A 20014-nucleotide genomic window follows, 5' to 3' on the forward strand; every position below is an offset into this window, starting at 1 on the left:
TCTCTGCAGTTACCTTCATCTGCGTGTTAGTTGTTTGAAAGCGGGTGCAGAGCAACATGCAGACTCCAGCAACACTAGTTTAGTTCTAATGCTGTTTCTTTTGCAATCATTCTGCATCTGTGGAAAACAAGCTCCAAAGGAATTACATGTGATGCCAAAACAGCACAGAGTAACTGCTCAGAGACGAATTTTGTCTTTAAGCAGCAAAGGTATTTATTTCATGCAACGCTGGGGAGCTAGCTGATTCGCACTAGGCAAACTAGCTCCAAAGTTTTCAGTGAAAAGTTGGGTATTTTATACAGTTTTTGTGAGAGGTTACACAACATCTTAACATACATATTCATTTGATTTTGACACCCAATCATTCCATTCACAATAGGTGGGATCTAGGTGGAATAGACGTTTCAATTTTCTTTGTTTAACGATTTCCTGACTTGATGGTCTCCTTATCTCCTTCAGGTGCCCACCTTATCTTTTCTAATTATTCAGAGTTCACAAACAGAGCACCACCGAGAGCATTGTACCAAACTCATACTGACTAATTTTTTATATTTTTTTTAAGACCTTGTTCTGTTTCACATGTAACTTTGAAAAGCTTGTTGTAAGAGTTCTGCATGACTTTGTAAAACACTTTATCCTTTCTTCGCCTTCTGTGTAACAGATCAGGGAGCTGCATTGTGCATGTTTGGAAAACCAAGTGTGGGAGACAGAGGAGTATGAGTCATCTCTTCAGCTAGCAAGGTAACTTTTTTTCCATTTTGTTTTAATACCACTGTATACATGGAGAATATCAGTCATCAGTTATTCTGGAACTTAAAGCTGAGGATATTACCTGTTGACAGCTAGTTGTGGGGTTATTTGCAAGTGTAAATGACTGCTCTTTTCATTTTGTCTTTCTTCTGTTTTCCATGAAACTCAACCAGGTTCTAATATCTCTTATGCCCTGAGTAATTGTGCTGAAAGCACTGAGATTACTGTGTGTGAATGAGAACATCAGTTGGATTTTGTCTTTTAAACTATGATTGTGTTAGATATTATCAACCAAATTATTAGTTTTAGTTGGCCTAAATTTTAATCTGTTGTGGAAATTAGAATCTGTTCCAAATGAGTAGCTGAGGCCTTTCTTGGTTTTTTATTTTACCACTTTCCCCCTGTCTCCTTTGTCTTAACAGTTTGTACAGGGACTGAGTTTATTTTTTGTGTTACTGTGAGCTTAGGACTTTAGGAGAGCCTACACTTGGCGTTGTCTGTCAGTGTTTTAAATGGAAAAGTCATCTAAAGCAATTTTCTTAACAGACAACGGTTTTAATTGCAGTGTTGCAGCTACAGATTTTTAAACGCACTTTGTCATGGCAGGTGGCTGTTTCCTGATAGCTGCATTCATTCAGATAATACCTTGGTTCTGCCACACAAGGAGCTGATGCAACCCTGTTACTGTAACCGCCTCTTCAGGAGTCTATGAGGTTGTGAGGTTTGATACGTGTGACAGTAAAATTGTGTAGAAAAAACATGATAGTGGTAGGTGGAGGATAACCTAGGCTCATATACACAAGGAGACATACTCTTCAAGCTGTATCTTTGCCACACTGAGTGGCTCTTATGCATCGCCACTGCGCTATGTTCTTTACCCTCGTCCCTTTGAAAGGATTACGTGCTTGATTTGTCATTTCTAGTCTTTCCTTAATCCTTCTCTGACTTCTGAATCTTGACAGCACTCAATCACATACCAACCCTTGCCCACAAATGCGTCCTTTTGCTTCCCTATACTGTCTATTCTTTAATTTCTAATAACTTTGACCATTTTTTTCTCTACTTTTTCTCCTCCAATGTTTAATTGTCTTTCTTCCACTCTGTATTCATCTGCCTCTTCTTCTATCTCAAAATTGATGCTGCCATCAGATTATTGCTTGCTCCCCTGTTATTTTTATCTGTTTATCTCCCTCCTCTTTTTCCTCTGGTCCTGGTTCCCACTCTAGGACCTTCTGATAGAAATACAGTGATCATAGTCGTTACTTTCATAGCTAGTTTTTTTTTTTTCCATCCAAGAATTCTGTCATTTTTTTCTAACAAAAGTCCTTCAACACTATTCCTTCAGATACTTGGGATTCTAGCTGTGATGATTATTTTTTCAGTTTTTAGCTTTAACTCTCTTTTCCATTTTACACATACTTCCTCTTGTCTCTGCTTTTTCTGCATAGAATCTTGCTGCTGTCTTTTAGAAGAAAATGATAAAATGTGATCTTTCCCCTTCTACTCACAATCTTCTGGTTTTTTCCCCCTTTGCTGAGATGTGGAAGTTACTCACCATTCCTTAATATCTCTGCCTTCCCAGGGGCCACATCACCATTGTATATCCTTAAGTTCACGCTTTCCCATCCCTTATCCTTCTTTTCAGTGTTTTTCTGGAGTCCATCTTTTTTTTCGTTGTATTTAGAAAGTGAAAAGTAGAAAAGCTTTTGATCAGGTTTTCTCGATTTCTAAAAAAGTCTCTCTTTTGCCTTTCATGAATTATGTTTGAATGGGGGGGGGTGTCAGTTGTTGCATTAAGTTCCTTTTGTGGTTGCTTGGTTGTTTCTCTGGTTCAGCCTTTGCTTGGACTGGCTTTTATCCTTTCTGCTAAAAGTGCGCTTGCCAAAGGTGGTGTTTCAGATGATTTAACTTTAGTAATCTAGACAATAGTTATTCTACGTTAATCTAGTTGTCTAAAGTCCAAAAAAATATCTTGGGGAGACAGGGAGAGTATGTGAGCTTTAGTTCATATTGGACTAATTCAATCAGAAGACAGATAAGATTAAGAGATGTTGGAGAGTGTATCACTTGGTTATGGGGAGCTAACTGGCTGGGATATCTGGTCAAGCTTTTACTGGGCAAATCTCTGAGAACTGTCTGGCCTATTGTCTTCTGTCTAAATACTGTACTATGGTTTTGTCTGCTAATCACTGATGCCATTTGTCACATACTGCTTGTCAGTCCGGCTCTTCCCTGACTTGTCATTTTGTTGTTGACCAATGACTGTTATCACTTCTTCAGATGTTCCCCACTTTCAGAAGGATTCTGAAGAGCATTCAGAAGTTTTTTTATGGACTTCATCCTGGCGTCCTTCCTTCTCTTTCATAACTTGTCTCTGAATAATCAGAGACAGACAGATTTATTTACTGGTTTTTGGATGATCTGAGAGCTTGCTTTCTGCTGTAAACCTTTCTTTTAACCAAATTAAAATCTTAACCCCACTCTTTGATACCTGGCATACCTTGTAGTAATCTCAAGACCAAAAGGTTGAAAAGGATCCTTTACTGTTTCCTGACATGTGATAACCATCCTCTGGGCTGTTCTTTGGACCCTGTAATCTTATTGTTTTCCTAAATAAATTTTTCTAGAACTTGCAGTTTCTTTTTGAATAATATTATTAAAATAAACTTGTTCTTTCACATTCACAGATCTCCAGACCTGGTTATCCTCTCTCCATCTTAGGTGTTTCATTATTGCAGTGTTTTGTCTGGCCTGCAAAAAGGCTATCTTGTTTACGCATTATATTCTGTAAGACAGTTTCAAAATGTTTTCTACCCTTCTGTGTGGTCTAGGTCACCATTTCTGTTAACTCCTGATGCTTTTCTGTACAAAATAAGTGTATCTCGAGGCAACACCTGACTTGGAAAAAATCTATAACCCTGAGTCAGATAAACCAAAGTTTCAAATTCTAGCCTTTACAAGCATTGGACTTGATGATCTTAAAGGTCTTTTCCAACCTAAACGATTCTGTAATTCTGTGATTTAATGTCAACTGCCAGTTGGAAACCAGAGCTCGAATTGCAATTGCCCCTCCAGACATCCGTAAAGCTTTCCCAGCCTCTTTTAAATTCCTCCTTGAATCTCTTATTAATCAGTGTTTAGGTACTGATAGGGAGACACTGTGCCTGACACACTGATCGTTATCATTTGATTCTTTTGTCATGTTCCCTTTTCTTTTTGGCTGTGTTTTTTGTGTCTTCTAAAATCCTTAAACCATTAGCACTTTTGCTTTGTATTTTTGTATTTGCACCTTTTTTTTTTCTTTTCTTTTTTTTTTTTTTTGTAGAAGACAAAGCAAAACGCCAAGAATAGGCGGGGTGGGGATTCTAGTAACATGGTTATTACAAATCTGTGATTGTTCAGAACCAGAGTGTTTAGCAATGGGAACCTCTCGCACTGCATGAAAAAAGTTACATGCATGTGTAATGATATTGGCTTGATGCATTGACTGTAATTCTGGATTTCATGTATGGATATTTGCAAGAACTTGCTTTGATATCTTTATAATAAAGATTTTGAGCGGTGCTTGGTGACATTTATAAAATGCCCTAATATATAATTAAAAGTAAGTAAATGCTAGACTGGATGTTGGGCTAGATGATCTCAAGAGGTCCCTTCCAGCCTAAATTATTCTGGGATTCTAGTGGTGGTTAGGTTTATAGCAATTAAATACAAAAACCAGCAATTCAGATCTTGTTTTGAGAATCATTCTGAATCATAGAGAGTAATAGATTTTGTGGGTGTGTGAATACATACTAATATGATATTTTTTTTACCGTTTCATTTACCATTCTTGGGAATGAGTTATGAACACTACTATAGGGGGTTTTTGCTATTTTTAATGACTCACAGGTTAAAAAATTGTAACTCTATCCAGCAGGTGTGTTTGAGTAGAATATCAGAAAAACTTTCATTATCACTTCTGCAGGTAAATGTGAAGGACATCTATCCAAATTAATTTATTTCTTTCTGTAAATGACAGCAAGGGAAAGATTTGACTTTACTGCAGGATTGAATGCTTGAAATCTTGGAGGTTTTCTCTTTTAAAAGAAGTTTTTAAAATTAGTATTCAACTTTTTTCAACTAAGAATGTTGAAAGCTGTTTCTTCATTCTGCATTTCAACTTCAGCCAACAATTGTCTTTTAGGATGTTGAATAAGTCTGATTTGGTAACCATGCTTCAACAATGTGTGGAAATTTTTGTGTCATCTTCTGGAAAGGAGTTTGATAAGACAGTGGAGAAGTTGAAGGAGTTCTTGACCCAGTTTCAGGAACTAGAAGGTGGGTGTGTACCATCATACATTCCGTTGCAGATTATGTGAAAGCTGTTCTATAATCTGACCAATGGGTATAATTTTCCCCGGTGATATCCTGTCATTGTATCAAACAATCAGACTTTTCAGGATTCTTTTTTTAAATACATGCACAGAATTAGGAAATGTTTATATTCTTTATTGGTATGTGGTTCATGCTTTTTATAGTACGGAAGAGTGATGTAAGATAAGAAATTGGACAGAGCAGCAAACATTGCTTACTAGATCTGTCATACATATATTTTGAGCAGTTTACCAGATGTTGCAATCATTAAAAACATGTAACAAATAAAAGCAGATATTGAAATAAAAATAGTAGCAGACTTCCTTATAACATGGTATTTAATCCAAATGTATATAAAGTTATTTCACCTGCACATTCAGTTAAATTTGTGTAAGAGCTAGGACACCAGGCACCAGTTGTCAGGGCTCTGCTGACATGCTGTAACTTCTCAGGCCCATATATTGATTGTTCATGGTAGAAGACTTACTTGAAAGTTTAGTAAGGCAAGTGAGTAGCAGCCTTCCATCTTTCAGGTTAACAGAAACTCTTGGTATTCCTTATTCTGGAATAGGAGTAGGTGATCACTTAGAAAAAGCTGTAAATGTCACTGAAGGTAGCAGCGCTGAAGAATCTGAACTACGATGGAAAACCTGAAGGTTCATCTAGTTTGGGAAAAAAAAAAAATGAAGCAAAAGGCTTTTAAGCAGTTGGATTTTTACGCAGAGAGAAGAAATAAATAAAAAACAACAACTCTGTGCATTCAGGAACATGCAGAACTGCAAAACAAAAAAGGCATTATTTATTTTCACTTATGATGTGAAGATGTTTTTAAAGCAGAGAAAGTCTAATGAACCCATGAATGATCTTGGTCTGTTTTCAAATTGGATTTAAGCTACAATGAAAAAGTGAGAAGGGAAAGTTAAGATAAATTTTACATTAATAGGTTGCAAATTTAGGTGATTTCTTCCCATAAGTTTCTGTGATTGTGTTCATCTTTAGCAGGAGTTTTCAGAAGTCTGCCAAAAATGTTATGTACCTGCATCTCCCACAGAGCCCTTAGAGTGAAAGGATAGCCCCACATTTTTTACCCTGGTTTGGTTTTTTTTTTTCCTCTTAACAACAAAAAAGTTCGTCTTCCCGAATGTCTAATGAACTGGAAAAAATAAAACCATTAAACTTGAGGAATAAAATACCCTTATGGTTCTGTCTATTTTGAGCTGAAGGGTTTAATAAAAAATAGCTCAAAATACATCAGCTAATAGTGGAGAGAGGAAGTTCTCTCTGTTTTGAAGCTTTCAACAAAAATACAGATGTCTCCATGGCACTGGAAAAGACCAACTCATTCTATGTAGGTCACCAAAAAACTTTTGTGTATCATGATTGTTACTGCTGATAGGTGCTTTACCTGTGATCTGTAGGTGGAATCTCCTCTTATTACCATCTTCATAAGTAAGGCAAGAAGTCTAGTTACCTTCTGTTTTGATTTTGATTATCACTTATCCTGGCACTGATAGTGCTTTGGGAGGCTTTGCTGCTTTGCTTTAACTTAAAAATTACTAATTACTGGTGCAATTGATCAACAAACTAAATGGCTATGAAAAAAAATTGTGGAAAATTAAGATGAGAATAAAACTGGATAATGAAATACTTTACCATGCTTTTGGTTTGCTGCTGTGATTGCAGTTTCTGGATTAAGTAGGGAGTATTCGTTTCTTTCTTAGTATTTTTTTTTATATGAGAAAAAAAAATAGGCAACGTGTAACTTTCTGAACACTCCTGTAGCATGAGTATTATGTAGTACTGATCTGTCCAATTTACAAATGTTGAGAAGATGACCTAGGATGACATAAGCAGAATTCAGGTGATTTGCAAGGCTTGTGCTGAATCTTTGCTCAGGGCTGAATTGTTTTGTTTACTTAATTACCGTTGGTTAAGCTGCACTGCAGACACCTTTGTTAACAATCTTTTGCAAGGTGCAAGCGTGTCAAAAGCTGTCGGTGTTTGCATGTATGTGAATAAGTAACTGAACACTTTGTGTTGAACAAGTTTGCTTGGGTTAGGGGGTTTATATAGGTAGTCAGGAAGAGTTTACTCCACATACCAAACACTAGTTTTGTTCTAGTAGCAGAAGCTTTCGAAGAAGATGTGTCTGTATCATCAGAAAAGGAGCTTCAGAAGAAGACGGACCTTTACCATCTTCAGAAGGTTAGGCCTGTGTAGGCTTTACTGACTAGTTCCTGAACTGAATCTTTTAAGATGTAATTGTCCATGGTTGGTTCTTCCCAGCTTGCTGGAGCTCTGAGTAAAGGTTGTGTATAAGTAACTTTTCTTAAATGTGAATGAAATAAGTACCAACTATGTATGTCAGGCCCACCTGACACATAGAAAATATCTACCATAAACTAAAATTTTTAAATGCAAATTAGAGGTTTTCTTCTTATTTAACTTGTAAATTACACATTCTGCCTAAAACATATTTCTTGGGAATTTCCCAAACTCCTACCAGTTTGAGAGCTGAATACACTGGCCTAAATAAAAATAACTGCACGGTCAAACTTTCAAACATCATCAGTGAATACATGCCAGCAAAAATTAATTATACATGTTAAACATATAGATTGTGTTCTCCAGAGAGTAACTACCTCCCATGTAGTTTTATGCACCACTTTTTTTTAAAGACTTTGTTGGAGTTGAAGGAATCAAGGCGGTCTAAGAAACTGACAAAGTTTGAAATGCTTCGTTTTGAAGTTGTTGACTATATAGACAGTCTTGTAAGGTGAGCTTTCCTGTTTTATATTCCTGCATTAGTTTACACCGTAAGTTGCAACAGAAATTTTGCTAACGTGTTAATCTTGTTGAAGTTGTGTCTTGGTCCCTGTGGTATGAAGTACACTTTTTTTTTCCTTCCTATTCCTTCTTTGATGAGGGCTCTAAAAATAATTTAAAAAATAAAATCTCTTTTCCATAGATTAGTAGAAGTAATTGGCATATGAATTGACTAACTTATTTTGGCTACAGGAAAAGCTGAGGGAAGACTGGGTATATGTGGCAAAATAAAGAGTTTTTACCCTAATCTTTGCTGATCTGTTCTACTTATGAAACTGTATAGATGTCAAGTGTGATATCCTGTGCATTTTGTTAACTGTTTTGGTGAGCCAAGGCATAGCAGATAGGATTTTGTAGGCAGCTCTAGCAGAAAACGTGAAAGGCTTGAAGCGGGGAAGAGATGAAGGTACTTGTTAATTATAGAGCCTTGGAGGTAGGGGGAGGCAGAGAAGTTAACAAAAATATGACTGTGCCAAGAGAAAAGCTTCAAATATGAAGACAAATATGAGCAGAGACCCGTCACGAGACCTTGAGGTGGATAAGCAAGATCTGTGGAGTACGTGACTGGTGTTAGCATTTCAGCTGCTGCCCTTATTTTTGAAGTTGTCTTGGCCCAGCTAAATCTACATTAAATCCATTAGGCGTCAAGGTGATAATAACTGACTTCCCTGTTTAAAAAGTTGGTTTCAGCACTGCTGATTTTTTCAGAGATTTGTCAGGACTGGTTGGGAAATATACCTCCTTGTAGTCTTTGACTGCAGTAGATTTCTGTTTTTTCCCTTAAGATAAAGCTTGTATCTCCCCTCCTTCCCCCATACCTCATGTTGTGTTTTTTTTCAGAAATTACCTTGTTCCTGCAGACCACAAGACTCTGTATGAGGTAGTGTATTTCAACACAGCCAGTGTTCTCCGTGGGCACTTGAATGCTGCCCCAAGGACTGCACTTCATACAGCCTTAAATAACCCGTACTGCTACCTGAAGGTAAGAAACAAGCAAGTTGTTTGTGGTGCTGGAGTAGTTTCTGGAGGCTACACATAAGGATGATGTGTAAAGCTTAGTTTTGCTGTTTCATGAAGCTTGGCACGCATACAGTTGTTTTGCAGAGGACCAACAAGTTAAGTGTTGATAAGCAACCCGGGGACTTTGCAAAGAGCTAGGGAAGCTGTCTGGCTGAAAGGAAGAGGCTAATTACGGAAAGAATTCTAGATAGGGAATCCCTTTTCGAGAGCCTGTTTTAGTCACGATCTTTACTTTCTCCTGTAGATGTAGCAGAAAAATCATTGTGTCCTCCGTTACAAATGGGATGACTGTCCATGGGGAAAAACACAGTTTCTGTGGCTCTTTCCAGACACTTTCTTTACAGGGCTGGTGCCTAATCCTCACTGTATTTGCTGTATAAAGTGAAGGCTCTGTTCAGGTAGAGTGATGACATTAACAATAGCTTAAATACAGCATATTTAAAGAAGTCCTTTGTTTTTCTTTTTACATTTATTTTATTATCGGTATTGTGTATTGACATCCTGTCTTTTCCAAGTCAAAAAAAAGGATTGTCATTGATTCTGTTGGTTAACCCAGCCCCTTTTCCACTTCTTTCATAAATCAAATGGACAGCATGACCAGAAGAAAGAACACGTGAACATACATTTCTTTATTTTGTCTTGATTATAGATGCTACTTGGAGTTACACTCATGGACTAACATTTCCCTTAAAAATGTGAATACAGTTTTTAAGAAAACATTGGGTGTAGCTGTGTCTGAGTGATTATATGTTACTTGAGTCAAAACCAGCACTTATCAGAAATCATGCCTGATAATGATCAGTCTTTGAAATCCACATCGCAGTTGTATTGGGCTTGTTGGCACTGTGCTTGTACTTGAATGAGGGTTGTCAGTTTTGCTGTGTGCAGGAGTTACTTCTAAAACCACTTTAAGAGCTTATTTGTAAAAACAGTAGTTAGCAAGTGGGTTACCATTAAAGAGACCTAATATGAACATCAGTAATTTATGTTTTTAGAAAACCTGTAAAAATGCAGAGCTAGCAAAATCTACCTACTGATTTGTTTAATAAGTATTCTTTTGATGAGTTGACAGGATTTAGAGCCCTCTGTCATCCTGTACTTTGGTCTTTGAGATACTTTTAACATATTGCCGATGTTTTCTAAGTAGATTGTGAAGGTTTGGCATAGTTTCTAACAACAGTAGTTTCTTAACTCAGTGCTGGCTGGGTACCTTGCTTAGCATTCTAATCTGTGTGAGTCTAAGAGATATTTCTTTCTTGATTGTGTCCATGACTTCTGCATGGCTTGTACTTTCCTGGGCCATGACCAGAGCAAAGTTCTCTAGAGCTGTTCCTTCCAGAAGGCTAGAACAGGATCTGCTTCAGTGGAGTTCCAGCAAATGATACGTGATGCATTTCTTACAGAATCCAGTCCTGTTATTTATTTAGCAAAATGTGAACCAAGGATTATATGTCCTGGGGGGAAAAAAGTCCACAAAAAAAAAGTGTAGTTCTATTTTCACTGATCCCTTGAAAATTCAACAAGTTGTAACTTTGAATACCAGCAAGGCACTGCTTACTATTGTGTCAGCACAAGGAAATCTGAACTTGGATCTTCCTGGGGTTTAGAGAGTCATGCAAGTTTTGTTCTTGACCTTAGGTAAGAAGGGTGGGTTTTCATGTAGATCCTAAGGAATGAGCCCTGTTACCCATGAAGATACTTTGATTGCTCAGAAACAAAACCCCTTGAGCTGCAATTGAGCTCCTGTATCAGGGAAAGGGGATAGTAGCGTTTGGTCCTTGGGAAAGATAGCAACATTGATTCTAGAGCAAGGTATGAGTCTGGCCTCTGGGGCAGGGTCAAGCCAGAGAAACCCCATCCACAGTGTTCTGGGTGGTTCCCGCTCCCATACTCCTCCCTTTCTGAAACAGCACCTCAGTGCTGTACAGGTGGTTTCACAACTGGCTGCTCGTTCTAGGGCAGCTTCCTGCTAGTCAGCCTAGTTATTTCCTCTTGCGGACAGCACGTGTGCTGCCGCCTCAGGAAACTGAGGTTTCTCTGCACGCAGCTGCAGCTCCCTCCCACTCTGCTGTAAAGACTTGGTGGCCTAGTTATCACAAGTGAGACTGAATTCCTTCAGATGCTGGCAGAGACCCTGCAGTGCCAGTCAGTAATATCTTTCTTGACCCATTCTCGGCGCTTGTGTGTGGTCCAGCTCTTCATTTCTAGAGGTGAACCTGTTCCAGGAGAGTGCAGTTGCTCTAGAAGTTGCATCCCCTCTTGGCTGTGGTTATTCTTCTGGCCTTACAGTTAGGAAATCAATGCAGAGTATCCAGCAATGCCAGAGTTGGCACATGGGTGAGAGGTAGGAAGCCATAGTTAGATGAAGTAGCAGAAGGGAAAAGAGAAAGCTGTAGGGTTATCCCTCTGGGCAGTGGTGAGCCAGTCGATCAGCCAGAAGGTGTAACTTCACCTATGCTGGTTAGTAACACTGTAGTGTTTGAAACCATTGTGGTATGCTCCTGAGTTATAGTCTGGTAAATTAATGTCTGGATTGTAACATTTAGCCGTTTCTGGACACCATCTGGACTGAACCTAATGTCTGCAGCTTGTGTGTTCCATGTACAGAATAAACACACTTGAAAATTGTTAGGCTTTCTGGAAATTGTGAAATGTCTCATAAGTGCTGCTGTCCAGACTGAATCTGAGTCTCACAAATTACAGGGATGGAGGTCCATGAAAGGTAAGCTGGAGATTCTTGAGCAAAATTATTTGCCCAACCTTCTTTCCTATCTTTAAAAGCATTTATTTATGAAGGTAACCTTGCTAGGACTTTATAGGCTTTCCAAAAGTAACTTGTGTATTTTACTAGCATACAAAAGCATTTTTAGCAAAAGTTCCCGTGACCTGAAATGATCAATCAGTGGCTGTTTTCATGTTAAAAGACCTGGTTCTTGGAGTGCAGAAAACTGAAAACAGAAAAAAAAATCATGAACTGATACAAAATGTTGTAAATTTCTGCAGCTCTACAGAGACTTTTGCTTCTGGCTCAAGTGGCTTTTTTACTTCTCAAGTAAATGGTTCAGTGCTGATGAACTGAATTTCCTGACAGAATAGTTTGAGAAATCAGACTTTTGCCTTCATAGGTGCTGAGTGTCAAGCCAGAGAGAAATGATTATTTCAAAGATAAAACTGAGATGAGAGAAGCAATTTTGCTTCTTAGTACATCTGAATAGATACTGAGACTTCCTCTTTCCTTTCATGGAGGTGGCAGGGGACTGGACACTTTTCTACCTAGTGCAGTCTGAGGCAAATCGGGACCAGTTTCTTTTCTTGAATCCAGATAATTTCTCTCTGATATGTAAATAGAACTAGCAAAAGAACTGGGGGGAAGCCTAATCAGATAATCACTCATTAGAGACTGCGTAAGTACACAAAGTTTTAGAAGGAACATCAGGTGTGAAGTAGCTGGGTGGTTTTTTTGTTGGGGTTTTTTAATGGTATGTTTTCTTACTTTTCTGGGTTTTTTTTTCTTTGTACTGTCAACTTGCATTACACACAAACAGTAAACATTTGGTTACAATACCTACCATGTGAACTTCCTGAGAGAATGTTTTATCTAGCCCTTAAAACTGTTGAAGATTAAAAACCTTTGGTGTTTGGTTTTTTTTTCATCAGAATCAAGCTTTGAAAAGTGATGGAGGAAGCATTTCTAATAAAGCCCCTGACATATGCGTAGCATATAAGCTTCATTTGGAGTGTGGCAGATTGATTAATCTCGTTGATTGGTTAGAGGTATGTGACAATGCAAACAGTGCCTTTACCTGCTTTCAGTATTCTGATTTTATCTTTTTGCTGTGTGTCTGCTTTTCTTTAGTGCCCCTTTTGACAGCTTAAATCGCTGCATACCTCAGTCCTTCCTGTGTGAGAACGCAAGGTAACTCCAATTACCATCCCAGAGTCTTCCTCTGACTACTGTGAATCATTTCTTTCCAGCATTATTCCTCTGTGATGAAAATCTTTCGCATCTGCTTTTGTTTTATGCTTGGCACAGATCAGATTCTACGCTTCACAAAGTTACCTCCCCTCCCCCGCGCCCCCCCCCCCCCCCCCCCCCCAAGCTTTGTCTTTAGGTATTCTGTGACACTCTTAAGGAAACAAGCAAGTGCTGCTGCTTGGCAAGTGTGGGGCTTCGGGAGAGAATGCTTGTGCTAGGGAAGAGCAGAGGTCCTTTAGCTTGGTACCCTGTTTCATACTGTGACCAAAAGCAGAACTTGTATTAATAATGATACAGTCTCCAAATACTCCCTACCGAACAATCACGTTCTAGTCCTGAAGTTTTTTAAACTGGAATGGCTCCTCTGTATTTTGTAAACCTACCTGGATTACATTACCAGTATAACTCCTAGCAACCACAGCATCCTCTGGCAAGAAATTCTGTAGCTTCACTACATGCAGCGCAGAGGCTGCTCCATTGACTTGTTCTGTTTGCTCTTGGCTTGTTTCTGTATTGGAAATGAGCGTGGACAGAAGATTCCTACCCTGCCTCTTGCTGTCCCTCAATTTTATGGATTTCTTGAAAGCCAGCTTACCTCCTCCTTTTTTTCTGGAACGTTTAAGCAGTCTCACTTTGAGAATGTTTTTCAGTTCTGTGTTTTTTCTGAGAATGGGTCAGGGATCAGAACTGTATTGGGATTTAAAATGCAGGCCCACAAGTTCATAGTGATGTCTTTCATCCTGGATTACTGCCGTGGTAGTATGTGACCTTGCTCGCTCTTTTGATTGCCGATGAACTGACATTCTCATGGATGTCCAGATCATTACAAGATCTCATTCCTCCCAAGTGATAGTCATCAGCTCACAGCTCATTATTTTATATGCAGCTGGGTGTCTATGAAATTTGTTAAATCTGGGCTGCTTTTCCCTTTCTAGGCTTTCTCAACTGTGGTGATGGCAGTTGAGGGACCAAAGGCAGATACAGCTTCCTCAGACCAGGTGGACCATATTATCTAGTATCCTTTCTCATTCCTCTTAAAGTTTGACATTCAAATGCTTACAGGATTAATGAACCAGGACTTTTAAAGTACAGCTTCATGCGCTGATACCTAATTCCAGAAAAACAAGATGACTAGTCTATAGACAGCTTTAATGTACTGACAATATCACAGAAATAGATCAGCTAAAGCAGTGGGGCTGGGGCTGGTGAGGTGACAGCAGCTTTTCTCCATAAGAGCTGTTTGGGTCTGAAATGGAACCAACAGGCTGTATAACAAGCTGAAATTATTCTGCTTGGTTAAATCATTTGAGAGTTGGTACAGCTGCTGTATTGGGGGAGAGCATTACTGGGGAACAGATGAGAGGATAGCTGTGACCTAGAGAGCAGATGGAGAAGTAGGGACAGTAGATATTTAAAGGATGAGCACTGAAACCAAAACTCATGGCTACAAACAGCAGTGCTGCCATAGAGAAAAGATGAATGGTGGTACAAAAGGAGGCTTTAACTACAGGAAGAGTATATGCTTTAATATCTTTCCTTTAGTATAAGCATCTTTGTAGGTTTTCAGCTTCTCTTGGCAGTGGAAAAAGGAGCGCATCCTTCATTGGCACATTGTTTGTGTGTAGCAAAAGAAATACGGGTTTGACTGAAGGTTTCTGCTTCTGTAGGCAAATCATGCTCTGCCCTTATTTCCAACGACTTCAGTGTGCAATAGGACATTTTGTGTAATCTGTGCTTATCATAACTTAGAAGTCTTCCCCTCCTGGAGAGATCGGTGTCTCCATCAGTATGCGCAATAAAAAGTGTACTCAATTTCCTTTACTGAAATGTTCAGTGCTCGTTTTATTCAAGCTGTTTCTGAACTGATATTCTTAGGTTTCATCAAGCCTAGCAAGCAGAAAACTGACCACGTGGCAAGGTTGACATGGGGAGGCTGTTAATGTGCCACTTGGGCCTTAATAAACCTGTTCTTTCTAACATTGTGCAGTGGCTGTGTTCCCACTAAACTAGTTGTGGCTAACTTTGCACACCGAGTCAAAGTCAACGATGACTGAATGTTGTGAAATACATTCCGAGTGCCTGGATAGGCTTGAATAGCAGTGTTGGTTTTTAATACGCATCCTCCCTGTGTAATGTACTGCTCTGTTAATGCTCATGTTCCAAATACTGTAATGTTGTGCCAGTTTTAGTCATCTTTTATGTGTGATATTTAACACTGTACTGATAGAATTCAGGCTAGCAAGCCAAAAGGACAACAACAGAGGCTGTGTAAGCTACAGGAGTGATGAAGCAGTATTATTAACTTGCTTATAAGCTGATAGGGTTTGAGTCATCATTATAAAATGCCTTCCACATCCTTGAGCTACAGATTTAAAAATAAATAAAACCAGTATGCTAAAAAAGACAACAAGCTTCCATGTTCAGCCTCTGCTGCGTATGTTTCAAACCCAAACTGGTTGTAACTCTGAGAACTCCTTGAGGAGGAGAAAGGAACGGGATAATTTTCAAGTTAGAATCTTTGCTCTTTGAGAACAGCAAAAGCAAACTGTTTAAATCCTTGTATTTTTCTAGTGAAGTTGATTAGTACTTGCTGACTCTTGCTGTCAGGGAGATTTGTGTCAGCACAGACTAAATGTGAACATGGCACTCACTCATGCTGGAGAAAGGTAGTAAAACCCACACCTAAAGTACACACAGTAGCTTTTTTCTTTTTGCTGAGGATTTGTACTGTACACCAGCAAAGGAAACAGCTGTGTGAAAAATAACAGCTACTGGCGAGCATTAAACCACTGCTCATCTGACAGATCTTTAGTCCAAGAACCTTCTCAGCCCTTCGGCCCTGTGCAGTAAGCAAGCCCAGCGTGCACTCTCGCTCTTCTGCCAGCACAGAGCAGTGTTGACACCCGCCTGCAGGTCACCAGTGCTGTCCTCTTTGTGGGCACTGGACTGGAACAGCTCACAGCTGCTGCTGATTTGGTGAGGCTAGACCTGAAGGCTGCTGTTCCCCACCTAGAGTCAGTCGTACATCAGTGCCTGACGCTAACGAGCTGTGCAGAAGCACTGGAAAACCATGGTCACTGCTGGGGTTCTGGGCCCCAGGGAAGCGAGAAAAAACCTACGCCTGACTCCAGGTATCAGAGTAACATCGGCATGTCCTAACCGGCCCGGTCTGTCGTCTTCAGCACTCAGAAAGCCACGCTGCAGATCTTGCTGCACTAAGCTTCAACTTCCCTCAGACCTGGTTTAGGGAGCAAAAGGCTTTATGCTGACGTCAGCGTCCCATGTTTTCCAACCATGGAAAAAGCCTTAGAAATCAATGGGGGAAAAACCGTTTCCCTCCAGAACAGCACGCACGGCTGCCCTGGCCCGAGGACCATGACATGCATTTCAGCAGTATAAGCGGAGACTTCAGGTCAGTCTTAGCACCTAGGAAAGGGCTGGAGTTCAGAGAAAAGGATATAGACTTCATCCCTCCCAGCCTGCTTAGGAGTTGAATGGTGATTACTTAAAGACTGTATCTACTGCCAAAAAACCTCCCAGACTTCCTCGGTGGACCAAGAGGATTACACACTTCGCTTTTGAGGCAGTTGAGTGCTGCTCTTGGTGCACGAGTTCAGCTGTCACTGGAATCCAAATGCTCCCACTCAGCTGCACTGGCACTTCAGCCTACTCAAACCAACTGAAAACAATAGCCGGGAGCGCTGACGACTGAATTACTTGCATAAGCCGGGTCTGTACCAGCAGTGGGGAAGTCCTACTACAAGTTACCGGGCTGTTTGCTGAGGAATGTACACCAGGGAGGTCAGGCTTGGTTTAGATGCCCTCAGAGAGGGCAGGAGTCACGCGTTCTCCACTTGCTCTGTTGCAGAGACACAGAACGCTTCCTGCTGCACCTGAAGGTGGGCCCGGCTGCCAATGCTGCCAGGCAAATGAGTAGTTTATCGGCCTTTATACCAAACATGCAACTTGGGAAACGTAACAAATGAAAATTCGGTGCAAGAATTTTTAGGATCTCAGCAGAGCAACTGCCCAAGTTCCTCTTTTCCACCAAGACGCAGTGGTAAACGGGATCCACTGTTCTTCACTCCTGAGACCAAGCTAGGGGCCCGGTATCACAGTGCCCTTTATAAGTAAGGCTTTCAAGCAGCGAGAGGAAATTGAGGAATCTGGGGGGCGAGGGGGGATGCTGAACAGGCCTCCTCTGTCCTGCCCCGAGACTCACCCATTTATCTCACAAAACCTTGATGAAAGGGAGCAACCGCACAGCCACCTGTCTGGCTGATGTGCAAGAGGACACAGAGCCAGGCACTCCGCACAGCTGTCCTCTGCCCACCTCGCCTCCCCTCCCCTCGCCCAAGGCACGGCAGGCCCACACCATCCACCTTCCACATCTTCGGAGGGGAAAAATACTTGGGAATAAAGAGAAGCAAGCCTCAACAGTGTGTGGTTTTTAATCCCCTGAAGTGCAGGCAACATGACATTAAAAACCAGAAAAATTCATAATGGCTGTTTCTTCCCTTAGTAACATAAATTTTGAAGCTTAAAATCATGTTTGTTACGCTATACACAGTTTCTCAGGATCAAATTTTTAATTCAGTATTTGGCACTTCAGACTAAGATGTATGGAGGAAAAATCCTTGACTGAAATTATATAGAAAGTACTGTGTAATTTCATTTTCTTCAGCAAGGAGGGCAGGAAGGTTGGACAGTTAAAAACAAACTGAATTGGTCAGAAATTTAATTTAGTTTGCAGTTTTTTTCAGAGGCTGGACTTTGCAGTTGGGAGTCCTAGGTGCTTGGAAGGAGCTTAACATCACTAAATTCTGAACCAACATCAGCAACAGCAGAGATCCTACAGCTATCAGAAAGGACCTTGTGCTTTTTCCTCCTCCAATGAAATTCTGTTGCTAGGGGTCTAATAACACCAGGCTTTCTCTTAGCAGATAATCTGGCTATATAGTAGGAATTTTACATTTGGCACCTCTCATACAATTTATTTTAATACTTTTTGTTGTAAATATTCCAAGCTCACCCTCGCATACCTTAGCTGAAATACGCACGGGAGATTTCAACTGCAAATATTACGTAATTTTACAATGTTGGTTTCGAGAACTGTCTGCACAGTAATAACATGTTCTGCAGATACTCCAGGAAACCTCTGTCTGCAGTGTTCACTGAAAGCAACTGGGAGGGAAAAAAGCCCGTGTTTGCATCACGGTACTAGCTCTGAAACCTTGAACAGAGTCTCCCATCTCTGAACTGGTTACTGGTTTGTATTCTTCAACAGCTACCATCTTTCAACAAACTACTGCCAACATCAGACCTGAAGTAAGGTAACTTGTTTGAATAGTTTACCGTTTTGCAGATAATGTTCTCCAACAACACCTCTTTACACTGCCGCACTACTGGTTTCAAACACAAACTTTTCATTTATCTTGGTACTACAACAACAGTAAAATACGAGAATAATCCAGGTGCCTCTAAAAGCCAAACGCTCATCCTCACATTTTTCATCTCAGAGAATGGCTTCCAAGGCAAAGGTCACAAGACTGGTTAACAAGAAGAGCATAAACTCTGTAATACTTTACCAGCCTCGTTTTTTTGTCCCCACTGTGGAATCACAGAGCAAACTCCTTCCCAATTCCCAACTCGGGAACGGAGAGAGCTTTCACAAGTTTCTAACCAGAATCTGCTAATGGTCTTGCTGTTCAGGAGTACGCAGGCAGTTCTCAAGCATCAGCTCACAAGATTGCTTCAACCTCCTTCCTTTTCCCCCTTGAAAAGTGCTGAATAATCTTAATGGTTATATGCTTTCACATCTAGACAAAAAACCAAACACACAATCGGGACGTACATGCTGCTTTGTAAGTACACAGTAACTGAGATCTGCTTGAAAAGAATTTACACATCACTGCCTTAGAAACAGGTTAACCAAGATCTTTGGTATCACTCTGAATTTGCAATTAACTGCCCTCAGCTTGCTTGGCTTTTGGATAGACTGCAGTTACATACAGATGGCAAAAATATTCTCTTATGTGTCCACCACAAAATGTAGCAGCAAGAATCGAGCAGTTACTCATTCTTACCCATTTCTACCTGAAAGCCTTTGAAAAGGCCCTCCAAAGCAGGTTTGTTTTTAAGTACTGGCCTGCTCCTCACAGCACCCCATTTTTTTCAACAGCAGCCAAGCAGCCAACCATTTTCCCACTGAAGATTAAGTCACCTGTTGGAACAAGCCATTCATGTGAAATTCATGACATAAGGTATTGGCACAGAGATGAGGAAAAGGAGCCAGTTTAAAGTCAAGTCTAAAGACAGAACAAGCAGCAGGTTAAAAAATTAAAAATTTTAAAGAATGAATCTTTGTTTTCAAAACAGGCACAAATTAAGTGTGCAGAATACCACACCTGTGATGCATAGCACCCACGGTGGCATTACATTTAATCTGCCAGGAGACTGCGTATTATGCATTAATTTGGAGCAGCACAGGAGTGGCTGGGAGCTAACATGATGTCACTTATTTATAGTAACTCCTAACATCCCAAAGGAAATAGTAAGAACAGTGATGATGTATTTTGGGATGCTGGAATTTGGGTAGTGGTCCACCTGTAAGTAGTGGTTTTCCTACCCAAGGCAAATTAACAATAAAGAGATCAAAAAACGAGCAGCAGGAAGGAGAGGGACTGAGAACCCTGAGGCAGACAACAGAAATCGCAGTCCCGGTAGCTTTGGTTTTATCTTCCGTAACATGAGACCCAGACCCAAGAGGGGAGTCTAGCAGAGCTTTCCCATTTCGGAGGTTCTGAAAATACAGTTAAAAGAACCCAAATATTTAGCTAAGACAGGTTTCAGGAAAGGAGAAGAAAAGAATTACAGGGGTCCTCGAACTTTTTAAAACAGGGGGGTGGTGTGCGGATGAAGTGGCAGGCAGTCATCTGCGGCTGCGGGGGAGGGGTGGGGGCGGCAGGGGGGGGTCTGTAAATGCTGGGGGACAGACTGAGGACCCTGGGGGGTCGGATTGAGGACCCTGGGGGGCCATATCTGGCCCACAGGCTGTAGTTTGAGGACCCCTGGAATTACATGGTT

The 20014-nt window shown here is 40.4% G+C and overlaps 1 protein-coding gene across 5 annotated transcripts in view; it reads left to right on the forward strand.

Annotated features, from left to right (window-relative positions):
• The window catches only part of ORC3 (origin recognition complex subunit 3), a 52259-nt gene that overhangs the window by 22563 nt on the left and 9682 nt on the right, over nucleotides 1–20014 (forward strand). For 2 of the 5 annotated variants that reach the window (XM_055810328.1, XM_055810327.1), the window contains exons 13-18: nucleotides 662–741; nucleotides 4937–5070; nucleotides 7229–7311; nucleotides 7785–7882; nucleotides 8773–8914; nucleotides 12610–12726. In XM_055810328.1, the coding sequence (XP_055666303.1) occupies nucleotides 662–741; nucleotides 4937–5070; nucleotides 7229–7311; nucleotides 7785–7882; nucleotides 8773–8914; nucleotides 12610–12726 (654 nt within the window). Of the gene's footprint in view, nucleotides 1–661; nucleotides 742–4936; nucleotides 5071–7228; nucleotides 7312–7784; nucleotides 7883–8772; nucleotides 8915–12609; nucleotides 12727–13863; nucleotides 13944–14762; nucleotides 14904–19112; nucleotides 19850–20014 lie in introns of those variants that run through there. The other 3 variants (XM_055810324.1, XM_055810325.1, XM_055810326.1) reach the window with 3 other exon arrangements.

Source organism: Falco peregrinus, chromosome 7 (assembly GCF_023634155.1).
Source record: "Falco peregrinus isolate bFalPer1 chromosome 7, bFalPer1.pri, whole genome shotgun sequence".
Classification (NCBI taxonomy): Eukaryota; Metazoa; Chordata; class Aves; order Falconiformes; family Falconidae; genus Falco; species Falco peregrinus.